Here is a 20395-nt window from a genome sequence, read left to right on the forward strand (position 1 = left end):
AGTAAGCGCTCAATAAATACGATTGATGATGCAAAAGTCAGCCGCAATACACCTGAGATGAGGGGGGCTGATTCTGCGCCTGGCTGTCGGCGCGGGCGGCGGTGAGGTTTTGTGGAAATAAGAAAGGCGAGAGCGCAACGGAGGGAAACTGAGGACGGGAACCACGCCAGAGGAGAAGAAATATCTGGCCGCCACCAGATGAAGGAAACAGTTCTCCTCTCGTTTTGCATTAAACATTACCTATCACAGCCAGCTGACAGGACCGTCCCTTCGATCGGTGCATCGCTGGTAAAGAACAATCGAATAAACTCGGATTCTACGGACCTCGTGGCCAAACTGGTACAACCCGAACGGAATCGAGGGAGTCTGAGTGTGTCAATCAATCGTATTTATTGAGCGCTTACTATGTGCAGAGCACTGTACCATACGGACAACCTCGCTGGCCCCCCGGCCCCTCAATCGTTTTGGAATGAGACTGAGTCGATTCAAGGGTAAAAGATGGCTTGGAACTGGAACCGCTGAGCCCAGGGCACTATGCTAAATGCCCCAACTATTAATAATAATAATAATAATAGATAGCAGTTGTTAAGCGCTTACTATGTGCAAAGCACTGTTCTAAGCGCTGGGGAGGTTACAAGGTTGTCCCAAGGTGGGGCTCACAGTCTTAAGCCCCATTTTACAGATGAGGGAACTGAGGCCCAGAGAAGTGAAGTGACTTGCCCAAAGTCACACAGCTGACAAGTGGCGGAGCCGGGATTTGAACCCATGACCTCTGACTCCAAAGCCCGGGCTCTTTCCACTGAGCCACGCCCTTCCATTTTTTGTAACACTGAAGACCCTTATAACATGCTTGCTCTGTTCTAAACTCGAGTTGAGACCAGGTGATTCATTCATTCATTTAATCATATTTATTTACAGTGCTCTGCACTGTACTAAGCGCTTGGGAAGTCCAAGTTGGCAACATCTAGAGACAGTCCCTACCCAACAGCGGGCTCACAGTCTAGAAGGGGGAGGAAGGCAACAAAACTAAACATATTAACGAAATAAAATAAATAGAATACACAGGAAGTGCCCAATAAATAGGACGGGAAGGGACGAGTGAACGGATCCTTTCGATGGGATGCAGTTCCTGTCCCGGTCAGGGGCTCACAATCTAAAGCGGAGGGACAGACCGGTAGTATTAGCCCTGTTTTACAAAGACTGAGGCCCAGAGGGGTTAAGTGACTTGCCCAAGGTCACACAGCAGGCCGGGGGCAGAGACGGGACTAGAATCCGGATCTCCTGCTTCCCAAGCCCCGTGTTCTTTCCACTAGGCCACGCGTCCTCCCAGATGGACACCGAAAAGGTCTTGTCAGGGCCATCTATGTGTTGCCACTTCCCAAGCGCTTAGTACAGTGCTCTGCACACAGTAAGCGCTCAATAAATACAATTGATTGATTGATTGATTGATCACACTGCAGGGAACTGGGTAGGTAGGCCAGGGCTCCCAAAGGACTCACCAAAACCTCGACAAACTAGGGGGACAGAGCAGGTATTGGCCCACGCGGGCTCTTGCTTTGAAACCCGCCACCTCAAAGATGCCGGAGTCACTTTAATGCCAACATCGCCGTGAATCTGCTGCAAAAACAGCCTACAGAATCAAAAATAATAATAATAATGATGGCATTTATTAAGCGCTTACTATGTGCAAAGCACTGTTCTAAGCGCTGGGGAGGTTACAAGGTGATCAGGTTGTCCCACGGGGGGCTCACAGTCTTAATCCTCATTTTACAGATGAGGGAACTGAGGCCCAGAGAAGTCAAGTGACTTGCCCAAAGTCACACAGCTGATAATTGGCAGAGCCAATCATCATCATCATCATCATGATGGCATTTGTTAAGCGCTTACTATGTGCAAAGCACTGTTCTAAGCGCTGGGGAGGATACAAGGTGATCAGATTGTCCCACTTGGGGCTCACAGTCTTAATCCCCATTTTACAGATGAGGTAACTGAGGCCCAGAGAAGTTAAGTGACTTGCCCAAAGTCACACAGCTGACAATTGGCAGAGCCGGGATTTGAACCCATGACCTCTGACTCCAAAGCCCGTGCTCTTTCCAATGAGCCACGCTGCTTCAATGCCAATGCCAATGCCACCGTGTTCTTTGTTTACCTAGCACACATGGTATTAATAATCTAAATATCGGGGGTGTTCTCTGTTTACCTAGCGTACATGGTATTAACGACCTAAATATCAGGGGGAGAATTCTACTTTGACCAGCTGCGAACCCGTTCGGTAACTCTCTCAGAAAGGTATCACTAGGTATTCAGAATTGATGAAAATGTACAAGTTACACAACCCGGAAATCCCCAGATAAAACAACAGGCCTTCCTGACCATCACGAAATCCCCCATTTCCTAGATACTTCGCTCTTCGGCTTCCGATAACAAAAGAAGGAGGGATGAGGACCATAGATGTGCATTATTTAATCGTTACCAACGGCTTGCCAAAATTTTTTTTTTTAAAAAAAAACAACAAACCAACTAAACCGTTATCGGGATGAATGCAATCCGGTAAGTACTGCCAGTCACCAGTCTTCATAAGCCTCCGTTAACAGGATTCACATTAGAACGATATTTAGCAACTGCGAATATATTATCTTTAATAATAGCACAGACTACATCATCTTTTCCAAGTATCTACTGGGCAGAAATAACCCAGAACAGAGTCACTGGGAGCACATGAAGAATCAATAGCGTTCCGTCACGGCCAACCACCGCCCGAAGGAGACGGCCGCGGCCCGTCCGGTATCGAGGCCCACGCTGCGATGCTCGGCCGCGCGCGGGGCCGGCCACCGGCACCAACCGCGATATTCTTTTATTTCGTTTACAGACGGGCAAAGTCTATCGGTACAGGTTGCTGGAAGAAAACGTTCAGCTCTATTTACATTTTGTCCTAAAACCCTCCTCTAGACAAATCCCGTCCTGATCGGTAGGAACGGTACTCTTGTAGCCCTGGTGGGTGTAAAGCCTCTTCGTCGAAGCGATAACGATGAACAAAATAATCTGATTATTCTTATTTCCTGACCACTGGAAAACGATTCCACCTAACGCCCGAAAGGGCCGTGGAGAGTTAGGCTCCTCGCGCGCCGGCTTGGCTATTTCTATGGAACATCGTTCTAATACGCTACACGCCAATCTATATGTGAGTCCTAGAGTTAAGTATTTTATAAGATTTTTATTAAATATACTCTACACGTATTTGTAATTTCACTCGGGAAGAATTTCTCCCCAGAGGGAAAAAAAAATATAAAATCTTTTATATTTTTACAGGTTTAGATGAAACTAGCTCATGCTTTAGTGCTGTGCAAATTTCTTTAGCATATCAACTTTTAAATTATTGGTAGGAAATAAAATGGCGGCATCATTTTAACTACACATGCCCTTCGGGGAGGGTGGGGGGGGGATCAGCTTCTGATTTTAATACAACTGCAAGCACTAATACCAAACGCAGAGTACATAAAGAAACAAAACTATGGCGAAGAGTTTTTTCCTTTAATCTTAAGAATTCCTTTGAAGTCTCTAATGAGTAAGCGGGACACCGGACGCTAAGGTTCGGGGGAGTCAGGATGACGGAAAAACATCCTTTTTTTTTTCTGGATCTTCAAGTACAGAAAATTGATCGGTAAATGAGATTCGCCTACTATTTATGCACAGTAACAAAAGCCTACAGGAAATCCCCCTCCCATATTAAGGCTAAGGCTATGTACTCTCTGCCCTGGTCTGTGCTGACCGAAGGAGCTCTCCACTGGAATACGCCCAAAGAGCGCCGGCCCTAGAGAAAAAGGATTCGTCTCCACGGCCCTCCGCCGAGGATTTGGAAATAACAGGCACGTTGCGTTTTCTCAATTGCTGCGGGGGGAAATGGAGTCGTGCTCAGTTTAGTCCGGTAATAGTATCCCGGGCCAGGGCAGGCCAGCCACCAAAGTTGACGTATCAGTAAAACTCATCGACAGCATTAGTTTCCTTACCCGGTTTGGTTTATTGATTTACCTGCTTATGAACTGATTTATTTTAGGCTCTGAGTCGGCTGCTAATTGAGCGTTTCCCAGCGCGGAATCGTGTGGGGTGGGCCGTTTCTCGGGGGGGGCCTCGGCTATCGTTACTGATTCTGCTGAGGAGGGGAGGGATTTAAAAAAACCAAAAAAGCCAGCCATTTTTAGTGCAAATCGCGTCTGGGACGCCTGGTTCGCTCGCTCTGGTCGTGAAGATTTCTGGGGCGGCAGGAGGGTTTCTGCCACGGAAGAGAACGCTCACTCTTTCCCGGCGATCGACTGCACTGGGAAACCCACGTGTGGTGAGGCGTTTCCACCTCGACACCAGAAGAGGAACGAAAAGGATCATGACGGGAAAGGTTCTGGTTATTTCCCTTCTTCCCAGAGGGAGGGTGACGGCGTTCCTGGGAGAGTTCAGGTCCGTCATCTATGGGCAGGCTGCGCTCTGCTCCTAAGGGTGCCGGAAGCAGTGTTGGCTCTCTTCTATTCCAGCAGCAGGTAAGACAAAGACTATATTACAGCACACTTGGACGACACATCAGACACCGCTTACAGGATCACACAACAATTGCTCTCGCCAGTCTTTTCGCGATTCCTCTGACCTGCGGGGAAGAGAAGACCCGTTCACCAGCTGCTCGAAACCGGCATTTGAAAAGCCCAGGCGTTGCCCGGTTGCCCGCTATATAATTTCCAAACTCTGGATCTGAATTCGACGGCGGTAATCAACGCCCTTTTTGGATTAGCGGGGCATCTTGCCTGACAGGGACTATTCATAAACCGTCGAGACGTTTCTCCCCGCCCCGGCCCCACTTCCTCTCCCTTCCCTTCGACCTCCTCCCCGCAAAATAATCCAAGAAAAACCGGGATATTCCTGAGCCCGTGCCCAAGTGGCTGGGGCGGGTTGGGGAAAGCTTATCCCACCTTGAGAGTTGGGTTCTGGCAACGTCTCCCGAGCCACCAGATGCATCACTGTTGTCTTGCCAAAAGGAAGTTTTAATGCTGCGTGAAAAATAGAGGGTAATTTATTACAAACACATCCGCCTTTTTCACCATTACAGACTAAACGGAGATGAAACCACCTCCTAACCGGACTGGAGCCTTTCGCGGGGCTCCGTCAAAATGACTGCCCTCTTGCTCGACGCGAGACTTTCCCCGGTTACAGCGTAAAGAGGAATTTAGAGGGGGGCGGCCAACGACAGCAGCCTCCGGGAAATGAACGCCGGCGTGCCCGAATGGGTACATTTGGATTCGGGGGGATTTTTATTCATCGTTCTCGAGCGCGAAAAGATTCCACACCCAGTTAATCGTGACCTGTGGATGAAAGCGCAGGCTTTTTCACGCTGGAGCCCCAGGTGGTGAGCTGTTTCAGCGTTCCCCGTCATCCCTAGAGTCCAAACAGTCTTCCCGCTCTCCTGCCTGGGAATTCGGGAATGGGGCTGGGTCGGCGGCTCGCGGCTGGGGTCTCTGGGGTGGGGACGGGGAGGCAAGAGCAGGGAGCCTGTGACTCGGGGGACCCCCTCCCGGCCCCCCACTCCCGTGGATGGTCAGCCTGGGCCGGAGGAGACGCGGGCAGAGTAAGGCGGCCCGGAAACCAACATGCCCTGCAGCCACCGGGAACGTCCATCTTCGAACCTGGAAGGCGCGGTTCCCCCAAGCCTTGGGGCTGTGCTTTTAGTGCAAGGACCGAAACGCCGCTAATTCACTCCTTTGTCATCTCCTGGAGCAAGATCCCAGACCCACGTTGTTCAGATTTTCGGGAGTGAAAAACAGCGTGGGCTCGGCGGCCGTTCCCGTCCCGTGAGGACGGACTCAGCACGGCCCCCGGCCCGTGGTGGGGAGGGGAGGCCTGCGAGCTCTCCAGACACGGGTGCGAACAGACGGGAGGGTTCGCCATCGACACCACCTTCCGATATTATAGTAATAATAATGATAATGATGGCATTTATGAAGCGCTTACTATGTGCAAAGCACCGTTCTAAGCGCTGGGGGGGATACAAGGTGATCAGGTTGTCCCACGGGGGGCTCACCATCTTACTCCCCATTTTACAGGTGAGGTAACTGAGGCACAGAGAAGTTAAGCGACTTGCCCAAAGTCACACAGCCGATAAGTGGCGGAGCCCGAATTCGAACCCATGACCTCTGACTCCCAAGCTCGTGCTCTTTCCACTGAGCCACGCTGTACACCGTCACACTGCCTTCGGTTGGTCTGCTTAGAGGAAGGGAAGCTCCCACAACCGCCCTCCCTTTCGCTGTAAGCTCCTCGAGGGCAGGGAGAGTGTCTTTCACCTCTCCCGAACGCTCTGTCTGTTGTTCAGTGCTCCGCATCCAGTAGGTGCTCAATGAATACAATTAGTTTTATTCATTCAGTCGTATTTATTGAGCGCTTCTAAGTGCTTGGGAAGTGCAAGTTGGCAACACAGAGAGACGGTCCCTACCCAACAGTGGGCTCATAGTTTTATCGACTCTAATAAGCTCCTGTCTACCAACTCCGTTGGGTTGTACTCGCCCAGGGCCCTGCACACAGTAAGGGCTCAACGAATATGATGGATTGACTGGATTTCTCAGCGCCAAAATTCGAACGGGACCTCTGTTTCGGGACTGTGATTGCGTGCGTCTCCGCGTGCTTCTGGGCGAGAGGGTGAAACGTCAGCTTAGGCTCAAGACTCTCGTCCTCCGCCTTCCTCTTTTAAATCGGCCTCGGGGAGCCGGGGAATTCGGAAAATGACCCCCCACCCCCTCCTCCTGTAAGTGCAAACGTCTTGGCCCTCGCAGCTCCACTGAGCTTCGCTTAACCCCTGCGTCCCTGGAGGTCCCCCTGTCCTGGAGCCGATGGGGTCAACTCCATGGCGGGGGCCGGGGTCCCGCTGGGGTCTGAGTTCGACCATCAGCCTCACTCACGCAGGGGCTCTGACAGGGCCGGAGCGTTTCCGTTCGGAGCCCCAAAACGGTGACTTTCCAACTCACCGTTAGCCAAGGGAAGTCGAGCCCCACCCGGGTCTCGTCGCCCTTAAAATCTCCGCCCCGCCACAACACCCCCAGACTCAATCAATCAATCAGTCGTAGTTATTGAGCGCTTACTGTGTGCAGAGCCCTGTACTAAGCGCTTGGGAAGTCCAAGTTGGCAACATATAGAGACGGTCCCTACCCAACAGTGGGCTCACAGTCTAGAAGATGAGAGGCGGGCTTCCAGGTGCTGGGATCTGATCGCCACTGAGTAAAGCAGGTTACAACAGCGATAGAAGACGCAGAAACTGGGGCTGACACTCAGCAGAGCACCGTACTAAGCGCTTAAGTAGAAGGTTAACAAGTAAACCTCCCCTTTAATGAGCTGGAATTGAGTGGTACGAGTTACAACTTTACTATAGTGAAGCAGATGGACCCAGCCTTATATAGAACTCCACTACGGCAGGTGGCAAGACCAAAAAAAGAGAAGGGGAAAAAAAAGGCCCACTACATCTATTCACTTCCAAACAACTGTTCCCCTAGGGGAAAAGGCTCTAAAACAAACTAAATCCATAAAAGTGTCCTTTAAAATAAACAACTGCCCCCCATCAACAGTTTGCTGAGAGCTCTAAATCCTTTAAGGACCAAGTATTTCAGTTTATTATTACACTTAGCCTTTGATGCAACTGAAAACCTTTCAGGGATTATATCATCTAGTTGGCTGAAGTCATGAAAATCCCATTCTTAATAATAATGGCATTTACTCATCAATCGTATTTATTGAGCGCTTACTGTGTGCAGAGCACTGTATTAAGCGCTTGGGAAGTACAAGTTGGCAACATATAGAGACAGTCCCTACCCAACAGTGGGCTCACAGTCTAAAAGACTATTTATTAAGCGCTTACTATATGCAAAGCACTGTTCTAAGCGCTGGGGAGGTTACAGGGTGATCAGGTTGTCCCACAGGGGGCTCACAGTCCTAATCCCCATTTTACAGATGAGGTAACTGAGGCCCAGGGAAGTGAAGTGACTTGCCCAAAGTCCCACAGCTGACAAGTGGTGGAGTCGGAATTCGAACCCATGACCTCTGACTCCAAAGCCCGGGCTCTTTCCACTGAGCCACGCTGCTGTTTCTTTTTAAGCGGGTTTTCAAAAACTCATTTTAGCCGTCGTAGAAATGGTATTTCTTGGGGGCCTACGAGCAGTGGACTGTGCTGGGCGTTTAGGAAATAATAATAATAATGATGGCATTTGTTAAGCACTTACTATGTGCAAAGCACCGTTCTAAGCGCTGGGGGTGGGGGGGATAAAAGGTGATCAGGTAGTCCCCTGTGGGGCTCACAGTCTTCATTCCCATTTTACAGATGAGGGAACTAAGGCTCAGAGAATAATAATAATAATAATAATAACGATGGCATTTATTAAGCGCTTACTATGTGCAAAGCACTGTACTAAGCGCTGGGGAGGTTATAAGGAGATCAGGTTGTCCCATGGGGGGGCTCACAGGCTTAATCCCCGTTTTACAGATGCGGTAACCGAGGCCCAGAGAAGTGAAGTGACTTGCCCAAAGTCACACAGCTAAGTGGCGGAGCCGGGATTAGAACCCACAACCTCTGACTCCCAAGCCTGGCCTCTTTCCACTGGGCCACGCTGCTTCTCTAGGAACCACAACAGATGATTGGGAAGATTAAATAATTAATAACATGCTCTGCACATGGCATGGAAGTGTGCTTGCTTGCTGTTCCGTTGTCCTCTCCCGAGCGCTTGGTACAGTGCTCTGCACACAGTAAGGACTCAACAAATACAACTGAATGAATGAATGAATGAATGAATAACCCCAAGGAGCACTTGCCTGATCCAACTGGGAGATCTCATAGGCACCATGTCATTTCTGGGAAGAAATGTGGGAAGAAAAGGAGGAAAGAAGGCAGAAGGAGGGCACAGAGAGGAAGAGGGCAACCACGCTGGCTTTACGGAGAGCTCCCAATGGCCAAGAAATGGACACTAATAACAACAATAATTGTGGCATTTGCTAAACACTTATTTTTAAGTGTCGCCCAGGCCCGTGCTCTAGCCACTAGACAACGCCGCTTAAGATTTGGAGGCTGTCGGGAGTCAGGGAAGGTTCGGGCCCCAAAAGAGGCTCTGTTGGCTACTGAAGGCCCGGGACACAACCTGGGAGGGATGGAGGCAGGAGCAACAATAATTGCGGCATTTGCTAAACACTAATTTTTAAGTGTCGCCCAGGCCCATGCTCTAACCACTAGACAACGCCGCTTAAGATTTGGAGGCTGTCGGGAGTCAGGGAAGGTTCGGGCCCCAAAAGAGGCTCTGTTGGCTACTGAAGGCCCGGGACACAACCTGGGAGGGATGGAGGCAGGAGGAACAATAATTGTGGCATTTGCTAAACACTTATTTTTAAGTGTCGCCCAGGCCCGTGCTCTAGCCACTAGACAACGCCGCTTAAGATTTGGAGGCTGTCGGGAGTCAGGGAAGGTTCGGGCCCCAAAAGCGGCTCTGTTGGCTACTGAAGGCCCGGGACACAACCTGGGAGGGATGGAGGCAGAGAGGGGATGGGGGTGAGATTCATTCATTCATTCATTCAATCATATTTATTGAGCGCTTACTGTGTGCAGAGCACTGTACTAAGCGCTTGGGAAGTACAAGTTGGCAACATAGAGAGATGGTCCCTCCCCAACAGCGGGCTCCCGGTCTAGAAGGGGGAGGCAGGCAACAAAACGTATTAACAAAATAAAATAAATAGAATAAATATGGACAAGTACTACGTGCAAAGCATTCATTCATTCAATCAAGATCTCTGGGCAGACAAGTGGCGGAGGAAGGAGCCCTTCCACTGGAGGAAGGGCTCCAAGCAGCCAATACAGCGTGGCGTAGTAAACGGAGCTTGGGTTTGGGAGTCAGAAGGTCATGGGTTCTAATCCCGGCTCCACCACTTGTCTGCTGTGTGGCCTTGGGCAAGTCACGTCACTTCTCTGTGCCTCGGTTACTCATCTGGAAAATGGGGATTGAGACTATGGGCCCCACGTGGGACAGGGACTGTGTCCAATCTCATCTGCTTCTACTCATCCCAGCGCTTAAAGCAGTGCCTGGTGCATAGTAAGCGTTTAACAAACACCACAATTATTATCATTATTATTACAGACCATAGCCTGGGGGTTTTCATTCATTCATTCATTCAATCGTATTTATTGAGCGCTTGTTGTGTGCACAGCACTGTACTAAGTGCTTGGGAAGGACAAGTTGGCAACATACCCAGTCTAGAATCTGGCGAGGCTGATGCTGGGAAGGGAGGAAGTTGGAGTGAGGAAATCGTGAGAAATAGTTTGAGTGGGGGAGAAACTAAACCAAAATTTAAAGAGAAAAAGAGAAGGAAAAGAAATCTGAGCTCTTAGGTGACTCCCTAATTTTCTGTGGCTGCAGCTTGTCAGTCAAGTAGACAACCCTGCCACTATTGTGAAGAGGAAGGTACGGAAAATGGGAACCTATCTTTTAAGAAATTGAAGAGTGATTTTGTCCACTGGTCTTGATTGATGAGAGAGATTAAGTAACAAGAAACTCTGTTCTCGGGAAGCCTTGATCTCCTGGCTTGGGTCGGAAGGACGGAAATTCAGAATTACGAGCTTCGGAGAATAAAGCAGTCTCCCGCTGGCCGTGTTTTCGTCCCCGCCCTGGCCGAGGCTTTATCATCACTGGTATTTACTGGGTGCCTCCCGAGTGGGTGGCACTGTACTCAGCGCTTGGGAGAGTACTTCTGCGGTAAAACATTTTTTTTTTTCTAAAAAGGTATTGATTAAGCGCTGTGTGTCAAAAACACAGTTCTAAGCGCTGGGAGAGGTTCAAGTTAATTAGGTCAGACACAGTCCCTGTCCCGCATATCCCCATTTTACAGTTGAGGAACTGAAGCACAGAGAAGTTAAGTGACTCGCCCAAGGTCACACAGAAAGTAATTGGCAGAGCCTGGACTAGAACCCAGGTCCTCCTGATTCCCAGGCCTGCGCTCTCTCCACTAGGCCCTGCTGTTTCCTGCCTTCCCGGAGCTGACAATGACCAGGGTGTTGTTTCTCTCTCCTCTTCCAGAGTAAACGGAACCGGAGCTCAGGAATTGCGGGCTGTGGTCATGAAACGAGGTGGGCGTAAATAGCTCCCCAAAACAACTTCGCTTAAACGTTTCGACGGCAGGAGAGGAGAGCCGGGGACGAGCCCTCCGGGATCTATCTCCGGCTGGATTAAAAAACCTGGAATAAATAGACCCGGTTTCCGCAGGATCGACCGCTCCACGGTTTTAGACCTCACTCCACCAGTAGCAAATCCATCTGTCGCCGAAGAAGCAAGCTCTAGGGAAGTCACGCTAAGAGGAACACACTGGCCCATTTATCACCCGACAGAGACGAAGCAAATCTTTACGGACCTTCCGTAGGGATGGAAGATGCTCGCTTCGGCAGCACATATACTAAAATTGGAACGATACGGAGAAGATTAGCATGGCCCCTGCGCAAGGATGACATGCAAATTCGTGAAGCGTTCCATATTTTTTTACCTGTCATCATCATCATCATCAATCGTATTTATTGAGTGCTTACTATGTGCAGAGCACTGTACTAAGCGCTTGGGAAGTACAAATTGGCAACATATAGAGACAGTCCCTACCCAACAGTGGGCTCACAGTCTAAAAGGGGGAGACAGACAGGGGGAGACCTGTATATATGTTTGTACATATTTGTTACTCTATTTATTTTACTTGTACATATCGATTCTATTTATTTTATTTTGTCAGTATGTTTGGTTTTGTTCTCTGTCTCCCCCTTTTAGACTGTGAGCCCACTGTTGGGTAGGGACTGTCTCTATATGGTGCCAACTTGGACTTCCCAAGCACTTAGTACAGTGCTCTGCACACAGTAAGCGCTCAATATATACGACTGATGATGATGATGATTTATAAAGAGCCGTAACTCTTTCCGAGTCTCTCCATCCTTTAGACTCCCACTCATCTCTCTTCTGTTTCAGCTCATCCTCCCTCTCATCTCCTACCAGCCCTTGTCCTGTAATTCAGTTTCCATTATCTTTCGCGTCATTCCACTTTCCTGGCTCCGCTCTGCTCTGCTCTTTTACGTCTTTCCTGCCTCGAGGCTCTCTCTCCCGCCTCTCTTAGAAAAAGACAAGCAACCCCGAGACCTCTGCGTCCTCCCAGCAGCTGGTGGTTTGAGAGGCTGGCACTTTCTCAGGTCCCTGCTTACGGCTTCAAGCCCCTGCCCAACGGCAGATTCCCATTTTCTCTTCCTCCTCTTCAGTGCACCTGCTAAGGGCGTGAAATTGGCGGGTGGCAGCCGAGAAGCATTATTTTCACCTCTAATAAGTGACTTTGCCCAAAGTCCCGCAGTTGCCAGGTGACGGGATGTATATATGTGTATATATATATACATATATGTATATATATACACATATATATATATGTATATATGTTTGTACATATTTATTACTCTATTTATTTATTTTATTTGTACATATCTATTCTATTTATTTTATTTTGTTAGTATGTTTGGTTTTGTTCTCTGTCTCCCCCTTTTAGACTGTGAGCCCGCTGTTGGGTAGGGACTGTCTCTGTATGTTGCCAACTTGTACTTCCCAAGCGCTTAGTACAGTGCTCTGCACATAGTAAGCGCTCAATAAATACGATTGATGATGATGATATATGTGCATATGTTTGTACATATTTATGACTATTTTACTTGTACATATCTATTCTATTTCTTTTATTTTGTTAGTATGCTTGGTTTTGTTCTCTGTCTCCCCCTTTTAGACTGTGAGCCCACTGTTGGGTAGGGACTGTCTCTATATGTTGCCAATTTGTACTTCCCAAGCGCTTAGTACAGTGCTCTGCACATAGTAAGCGCTCAATAAATGTGATTGATGATGATGATAATATGCGTGCCAAGAGGGACTGGCTGAAATGTGACAGTCAGATCGGACAAAGGGGTATATATGTATATATGTTTGGACATATTTATTACTCTATTTATTTTACTTGTACATATCTATTCTATTTATTTTATTTTGTTAGTATGTTTGGTTTTGTTCTCTGTCTCCCCCTTTTAGACTGTGAGCCCAATGTTGTGTAGGGACTGTCTCTATATGTTGCCAATTTGTACTTCCCAAGCGCTTAGTACAGTGCTCTGCACATAGTAAGCGCTCAATAAATACGATTGATGATGATGAAAGGGCACCACAGTCCGGCTTTCTTTTCTTCGGCTTTGGCTTTTTCCCCCGCCACCTTGCGTAGGTTGGTCGGGCACGGACACTGAAGTTCCTTCTTTACCTGGCCAAAAGATAAAAATCTCAAGGTTTGCTGGAACTCTGTCTGTCTCCAGCTTTAGAGTGGAAGCGCCCGATGGGCAGGGGGCAGGCAGGTCTTGTGTTTCTGTTCTAATAATAATAATAATAATGATGGTATTTGTTAAGCGCTTACTATGTGCAAAGCATTCATTCATTCATTCAGTCATATTTATTGAGCACTTACTGTGTGCAGAGCACTGGACTAAGCCCTTGGGAAGTACAAGCTGGCAACATAGGGAGACGGTCCCTACCCAACAGCGGGCTCCCAGTCTAGAAGGGGGAGGCAGGCAACGAAACAAAACATATTAACAAAATAAAATAACTAGAATAAATATGGACAAGTACTATGTGTGAAGCATTCATTCATTCAATCGTATTTATTGGGCGCTGACTGTGTGCAGAGGGACGTGCTACAGGGACTGTGTCCTAAGCCAATGCTCAGAAACCTGTTTGACACGTAGTAAGCACATAACAAATACCATAAAAAAAAAAGAGGAAGTGTGTACCAGGCCAGAAATACATTTAACAGAGAAAAGAAATTCCTGCTTGTCTGTCAAGTTTAGGACACCACCAATTTACGTTACAATTAAACCTGGATTTTACGACCGATACAGCAATTTGTCAGCGAGGAGATGAAAGTTGGTGATGGTCTTCAACATATTTGGGGGACACTTAGGCTACGAAATTCTAGCTTTAATTCTATTTGTTCTGACGGCTGATCTTCATATATGTATATATGTTTGTACATATTTATTACTCTATTTATTTACTTATCTTACTTGTACATATCTATTCTATTTATTTTATTTTGTTAGTATGTTTGGTTTTGTTCTCTGTCTGCCCCTTCTAGACTGTGAGCCCACTGTTGGGTAGGGACTGTCTCTATATGTTGCCAACTTGTACTTCCCAAGCGCTTAGTACAGTGCTCTGCACACAGTAAACGCTCAATAAATACAATTGATTGATTGATTGACTGATTGATCTTCAACATATTTAGGGTACACTTAGGCTACGAAATTCTAGCTTTAATTCTATTATTTGTTCTGATGGCTGATCTTCAACATATTTGGGGGACACTTAGGCTATGAAATTCTAGCTTTAATTCTATTTGTTCTGACGGCTCTGACACCCGTCTACGTGGTCTGTTTTGTTGTCTGTCTCCCCCTTCAATCAATCAATCAATCGTATTTATTGAGTGCTTACTATGTGCAGAGCACTGTACTAAGCGCTTGGGAAGTACAAATTGGTAACACATAGAGACAGTCCCTACCCAACAGCCCCTTCTAGACTGTGAGCCCGCTGCTGGGTAGGGATCGTCCTTATATGTTCATTCATTCATTCAATCGTATTTATTGAGCGCTTACTGTGTGCACAGCACTGTGCTAAGTGCTTGGGAAGTCCAAGTTGGCAACATATAGAGACGGTCCCTACCCAACAGCGGGCTCACAGTCTAGAAGGGGGAGACAGAGAACAAAACATTCATTCAATCATATTTATTGAGCGCTGTGTGCAGAGCACTGTACTAAGCGCTTGGGAAGTCCAAGCTGGCAACATATAGAGACGGTCCCTACCCGACAGCGGGCTCACAGTCTAGAAGGGGGAGACAGAGAACAAAACATTCATTCAATCATATTTATTGAGCGCTGACTGTGTGCAGAGCACTGAACTAAGCGCTTGGGAAGTCCAAGTTGGCAACATATAGAGACGGTCCCTACCCAACAGCGGGCTCACAGTTGGTGCATTCATTCATTCAATCGTATTTATTCATTCATTCATATTTATTGAGCGCTTACTGTGTGCAGAGCACTGTACTAAGCGCTTGGGAAGTAAAAGTTGGCAACATATAGAGACGGTCCCTACCCAACAGCGGGCTCACAGTCAGTGCATTCATTCATTCAATCGTATTTATTCATTCATTCATTCAATCGTATTTATTGAGCGCTGACTGTGAGCAGAGCACTGGACTAAGCGCTTGGGAAGTACAAGTTGGCAACATCTAGAGACGGTCCCTACCCAACAGTGGGCTCATAGTCGGCACTTCTTGTGTGCAGAGCACTGTACTAAGCGCTTGGGAAGGACGTCGGCATTCATTCAATTGGACTTAATAATAATGATAATAATAATGGTATTTGTTAAGCGCTTACTATGTGTAAAGCACTTCTTGAGCGCTTTCTGTGTGCACAGCACTGTACTAAGCGCTTGGGAAGTACAAGTCGGCATTCATTCAATCGGACTTAATAATGATGGCATTTGTTAAGCGCTTACTATGTGCAAAGCACTTCTTGAGCGCTTTCTGTGTGCAGAGCACTGTACTAAGCGCTTGGGAAGTACAAGTCGGCATTCATTCAATTGGACTTAATAATGGAATTTGTTAAGTGCTTACTATGTGTAAAGCACTTCTTGAGCGCTTTCTGTGTGCAGAGCACTGTACTAAGCGCTTGGGAAGTACAAGTTGGCATTCATTCAATCGGACTTAATAATAATAATAATAATAATAATGGTATTTGTTAAGCGCTTACTATGTGTAAAGCACTTCTTGAGCGCTTTCTGTGTGCAGAGCACTGTACTAAGCGCTTGGGAAGTACAAGTCGGCATTCGTTCAATCGGACTTAATAATAATAATAATAATAATGGTATTTGTTGAGCGCTTACTATGTGTAAAGCACTTCTTGAGCGCTTTCTGTGTGCAGAGCACTGTACTAAGCGCTTGGGAAGTACAAGTCGGCATTCATTCAATCGGACTTAATAATAATAATAATGGTATTTGTTAAGCGCTTACTATGTGCACAGCACTTCTTATGTTGCCAACATGTACTTCCCAAGCGCTTAGTACAGTGCTCTGCACACAGTAAGCGCTCAATAAATACGATTGAATGAAGATACCTACAGGACGCGTGCCACACGGGGGAACCATTGCGCTTTTCCCATCATCAAAATGAAGCCATTTAAATTTTGTTCTCACATGACTCTGCGGCTGTATTTTCCGCCGAGCTTCCGAGCTGCGTTCGCTTTGGAAAGGAGAACGCTCCTCCTCACTGGCATTCTCTCGCTGAACGTTGCGCTTCATTTCGTTCCTTCAGTCGTATTTATTGAGCGCTTACTGTGTGCAGAGCACTGGACTAAGCGCTTGAACCACAGTATTGTTCAAAAAAAAAGCCATCATGGGCTGTACTGTGTATTGCGGGGGGGGGGGGGGGTTGCGTGGAGGGAAGGGAGAGGAGGAAGTTGTTTTAAAAAAATTACCAGCAAGCTGTGGGTGCACACAAGTGCAATAAAACCACACACTCATTCATTCAGTCGTATTTATTGAGCGCTTACTGGGTGCAGACTGAGCTCCCTCCTTCCTCTCCCCCTCTCCATCCCCCCCGCCTTACCTCCTTCCCTTCCCCACCACACCTGTATATATGTTTGTACGGATTTATTACTCTATTTATTGATTTATTTTACTTGGACATATCTATTCTATTTATTTTATTTTGTGACTATGTTTGGTTTTGTCCTCTGTCTCCCCCTTCCAGACTGTGAGCCCGCTGTTGGGTAGGGACCGTCTCTAGATGTGGCCAACTTGGACTTCCCAAGCGCTTAGTGCAGTGCTCTGCACACAGTAAGTGCTCAATAAATACGATTGACTGATTGATTGGTTGCAGAACACTGTACTAAGCGCTTGGGAGGGACAAGTTGGCAACACATAGAGACGGTCCCTACCCAACAATCCAATCAATCGTATTTATTGAGCGCTTACTGTGTGCAGAGCACTGTACTAAGCGCTTGGGAAGGACAAGTTGGCAACACACAGAGACGGTCCCTACCCAACAGCGGGCTCACACTCCGAAGTCACGACAAATTCAGCCGGGATTGCTACTCTCTTCGAATAGCAGCTGCACTTGGATTTGCACTCTTTATTCACCCCTTATTCAGCCCAACAGCACTTATTTCCATATCCGTAATTGATTTATTTATATTAATGCCTGTCTCCCCCTCTAGTCTGTCTCCCCCTCACTTACATATCCGTATTTGATTTCTTTATTCATTCAATCGTATTTATTGAGCGCTTATTGTGTGCAGAGCACTGGACTAAGCGCTTGGGAAGTACAAGTCGGCAACATCTAGAGACGGTCCCTACCCAACAGCGGGCTCACAGTCTAGAAAGGGGAGACAGAGAACAAAACCAAACATAGTCACAAAATAAAATAAATAGGATAAATACGTACAAATAAAATAGAGTAATAAATACATACAAGCATATATACATATATACAGGTGCTGTGGGGAGGGGGAGACGCGTAAGGACGTAACCTGCAGAGATACTTAATTAAATGATGGCAGAGTAGGGCACTGGAGGATGCCAACATTTTATTCTCTACTTCAAAGATTACCTATATGAACCCAAATTTACTTACGTTCTTTTTTAAAAATTCCTGATTTTAGTACTTTGGAAATCCTGCCCCGCTCTCGGTCACGCTGTGGTCAGAAAACACGCCTACCGACTCGGCTGTACTGCACTCTCCTAAGCGCTTTAGTACGGCACACAGTAAGCGTTCAATAAACCTGATTGACTGAATTGGGGAGAATCACTAATTCTAGTCTTAATTCCCGAAATGTGCCAGGAAAGGAAAAAAGTAGTAGGGGACCACAACAGAAGCCATCCCAATCAATCAATCGTATTTATTGAGCGCTTACTGTGTGCAGAGCACTGTACTAAGCGCTTGGGAGGTCCAAGTTGGCAACACATAGAGACGGTCCCTACCCAACAGTGGGCTCACAGTCTAGAAGACACATGCAGAAAGAAAACTATTTAGTGCTGAAGTTGACGGGCCATTTTACTAAAATGAAGGCTTTGGAACAATAATAATAATAATAATAATGGCATTTATTAAGCACTTACTATGTGCAAAGCACTGTACTAAGCGCTTGGGAAGTCCAAGTTGGCAGCACATAGAGACGGTCCCTACCCAACAGTGGGCTCACAGTCTGGAAGACACATGCAGAAAGAAAACTATTTAGGGTTGAAGTTGATGGGCCATTTTACTAAAATGAAGGCTTCAGAATAATAATAATAATAATGATGGCATTTATTAAGCGCTTACTATGTGCAAAGCACTATACTAAGTGCTTGGGAAGTCCAAATTGGCAACACATAGAGACGGTCCCTACCCAACAGTGGGCTCACAGTCTAGAAGACACATGCAGAAAGAAAACTAGGGTTGAAGTTGATGGGCCATTTTACTAAAATGAAGGCTTCAGAATAATAATAATAATAATAATGGCATTTATTAAGGGCTTACTATGTGCAAAGCACTGTACTAAGCGCTTGGGAAGTCCAAGTTGGCAACACATAGAGACGGTCCCTACCCAAACAGTGGGCTCACAGTCTAGAAGACACATGCAGACAGAAAACTATTTAGGGTTGAAGTTGATGGGCCATTTTACTAAAATGAAGGCTTCGGAATAATAATAATGGCATTTATTAAGCGCTTACTATGTGCAAAGCACTGTTCTAATCAATCAATCGTATTTATTGAGCAGTTACTGTGTGCAGAGCACTGTACTAAGCGCTTGGGAAGTCCAAGTTGGCAACACATAGAGAGGTCCCTACCCAACAGTGGGCTCAGAAGGTCCACTGCTGGGTAGGGACTGTCTCTATATGTTGCCAACTTGTACTTCCCAATTGCTTAGTACAGTGCTCTGCACACAGTAAGTGCTCAATAAATACGATTGATTGATTCACTCATTCATTCAATTGTATTTATTGAGCACTTACTGTGTGCAGAGCACTGTACTAAGCATGATTGAGATGTCTGGGGGGGAGAAAAAAAAATCACCAACGGGACCCCTCAGTATAAACAACATCGACAGCCAGACGCACAAAGAGAACTTCCGTTACCGAGACGACTCACCTCCTAGCGTCACATTGCCGTGTAAAAACCGTCCTTGGTAAATAAGCCGCAGGATGTTTGGACTGCTGACTTGTTCCTCTTCCCAGTCTGAAAAGACATGCGAGAAATCGGTCAGGTGCGGTTTAGAAGGGTGTCTGGGGTCCCGGGCTTTTTTCCTTGGCCGGTTCCAAGCCAGCAGGTTTAGGACGAGCGGGAGGGCAGTCGCGGCTTCCAATTCGATGGTCGCTGCCCACGCCTTGACGAGGCCGGGAGGCGGTGGTGGGGGGCATTCGGGTTTCACGGCCAGGGCTAATTCAGGCCCCAACGCAACCAGCCGGCTGAAGAGTTTGGGGCAAACGACCCCGGTTGGGGACAACCCTGTTCCCGCACTCAAAGAACGAACATCTTTTGAAAATGACTCCCAATCTGGCACAGAACGCGAGCGTTTCAAAGCCTAAGACTTGATCAAGATTAAGGTTGAGTCTAAAGTTGATTCATTCATTCATTCAATCGTCTGTACTGTGTGCGGAGCACTGTACTAAGCGCTTGGGAAGTCCAGGTTGGCAACATCTAGAGACGGGCCCTACCCAACAGCGGGCTCACAGTCTAGAAGGGGGAGACAGAGAACAAGACAAAACATAACAAAACATCAATCATCAATCATCATCATTAAACATCAATCAAAGAGTGACGTTTTCTGATCAATCAGAAAACTCTTTTGGAATTGTTCAATTCGCTTCAAAAGATGAGGGAGTAAATTTTCACTACATTGAACAACGCCAAAATGTTTTTAAATACTTTAAAAAAAAAACATGACTTTTTTTTATTAGGGGTGAGGGCTCTCTAATCAATTGATTCTCATTAATCTATTTTATTAATAATAATAATAGCCTTTATTAAGCACTTACTATGTGCAAAGCACTGTTCTAAGCGCTAGGGAGGTTACAAGGTAACCAGGGAATGAACACAGGCCCGGGTGTAATCTTGTAACCTTGTAACCTCCCCAGCGCTTAGAACAATGCTTTGCACGTAGTAAGCACTTAACAAATACCTTCATTATTATTACAAGGTGATCAGGTTGTCCCACGGGGGGCTCACCGTCTTAATCCCCATTTTCCAGATGAGGTAACTGAGGCCCAGAGAAGTTACGTGACTTGCCCAAAGCCACACAGCTGACAATTGGAGGAGCCGGGA

The 20395-nt window shown here is 46.9% G+C and overlaps 1 protein-coding gene and 1 non-coding gene across 2 annotated transcripts in view; one reads left to right on the plus strand and one right to left on the minus strand.

Moving 5' to 3' along the window:
- Window positions 1–2439: 2439 nt before the first annotated feature.
- The window catches only part of UBL3 (ubiquitin like 3), a 99614-nt gene continuing 81658 nt past the window's right edge, over window positions 2440–20395 (minus strand). The window contains exons 3-5 of the mRNA XM_038761844.1: window positions 19223–19309; window positions 4953–5030; window positions 2440–4633 (exon numbers count right to left, since the gene is read on the minus strand). Coding sequence (XP_038617772.1) covers window positions 4581–4633; window positions 4953–5030; window positions 19223–19309 — 218 coding nt within the window. The 3' untranslated portion in view covers window positions 2440–4580. The remainder of the gene's footprint in view (window positions 4634–4952; window positions 5031–19222; window positions 19310–20395) is intronic.
- On the plus strand, window positions 11422–11528 carry LOC119941734. The gene has a single exon (XR_005455314.1). It is a non-coding gene; the product is annotated as a U6 spliceosomal RNA (small nuclear RNA).

The sequence above is a fragment of the Tachyglossus aculeatus genome, chromosome 20 (assembly GCF_015852505.1).
Source record: "Tachyglossus aculeatus isolate mTacAcu1 chromosome 20, mTacAcu1.pri, whole genome shotgun sequence".
NCBI lineage: Eukaryota > Metazoa > Chordata > Mammalia > Monotremata > Tachyglossidae > Tachyglossus > Tachyglossus aculeatus.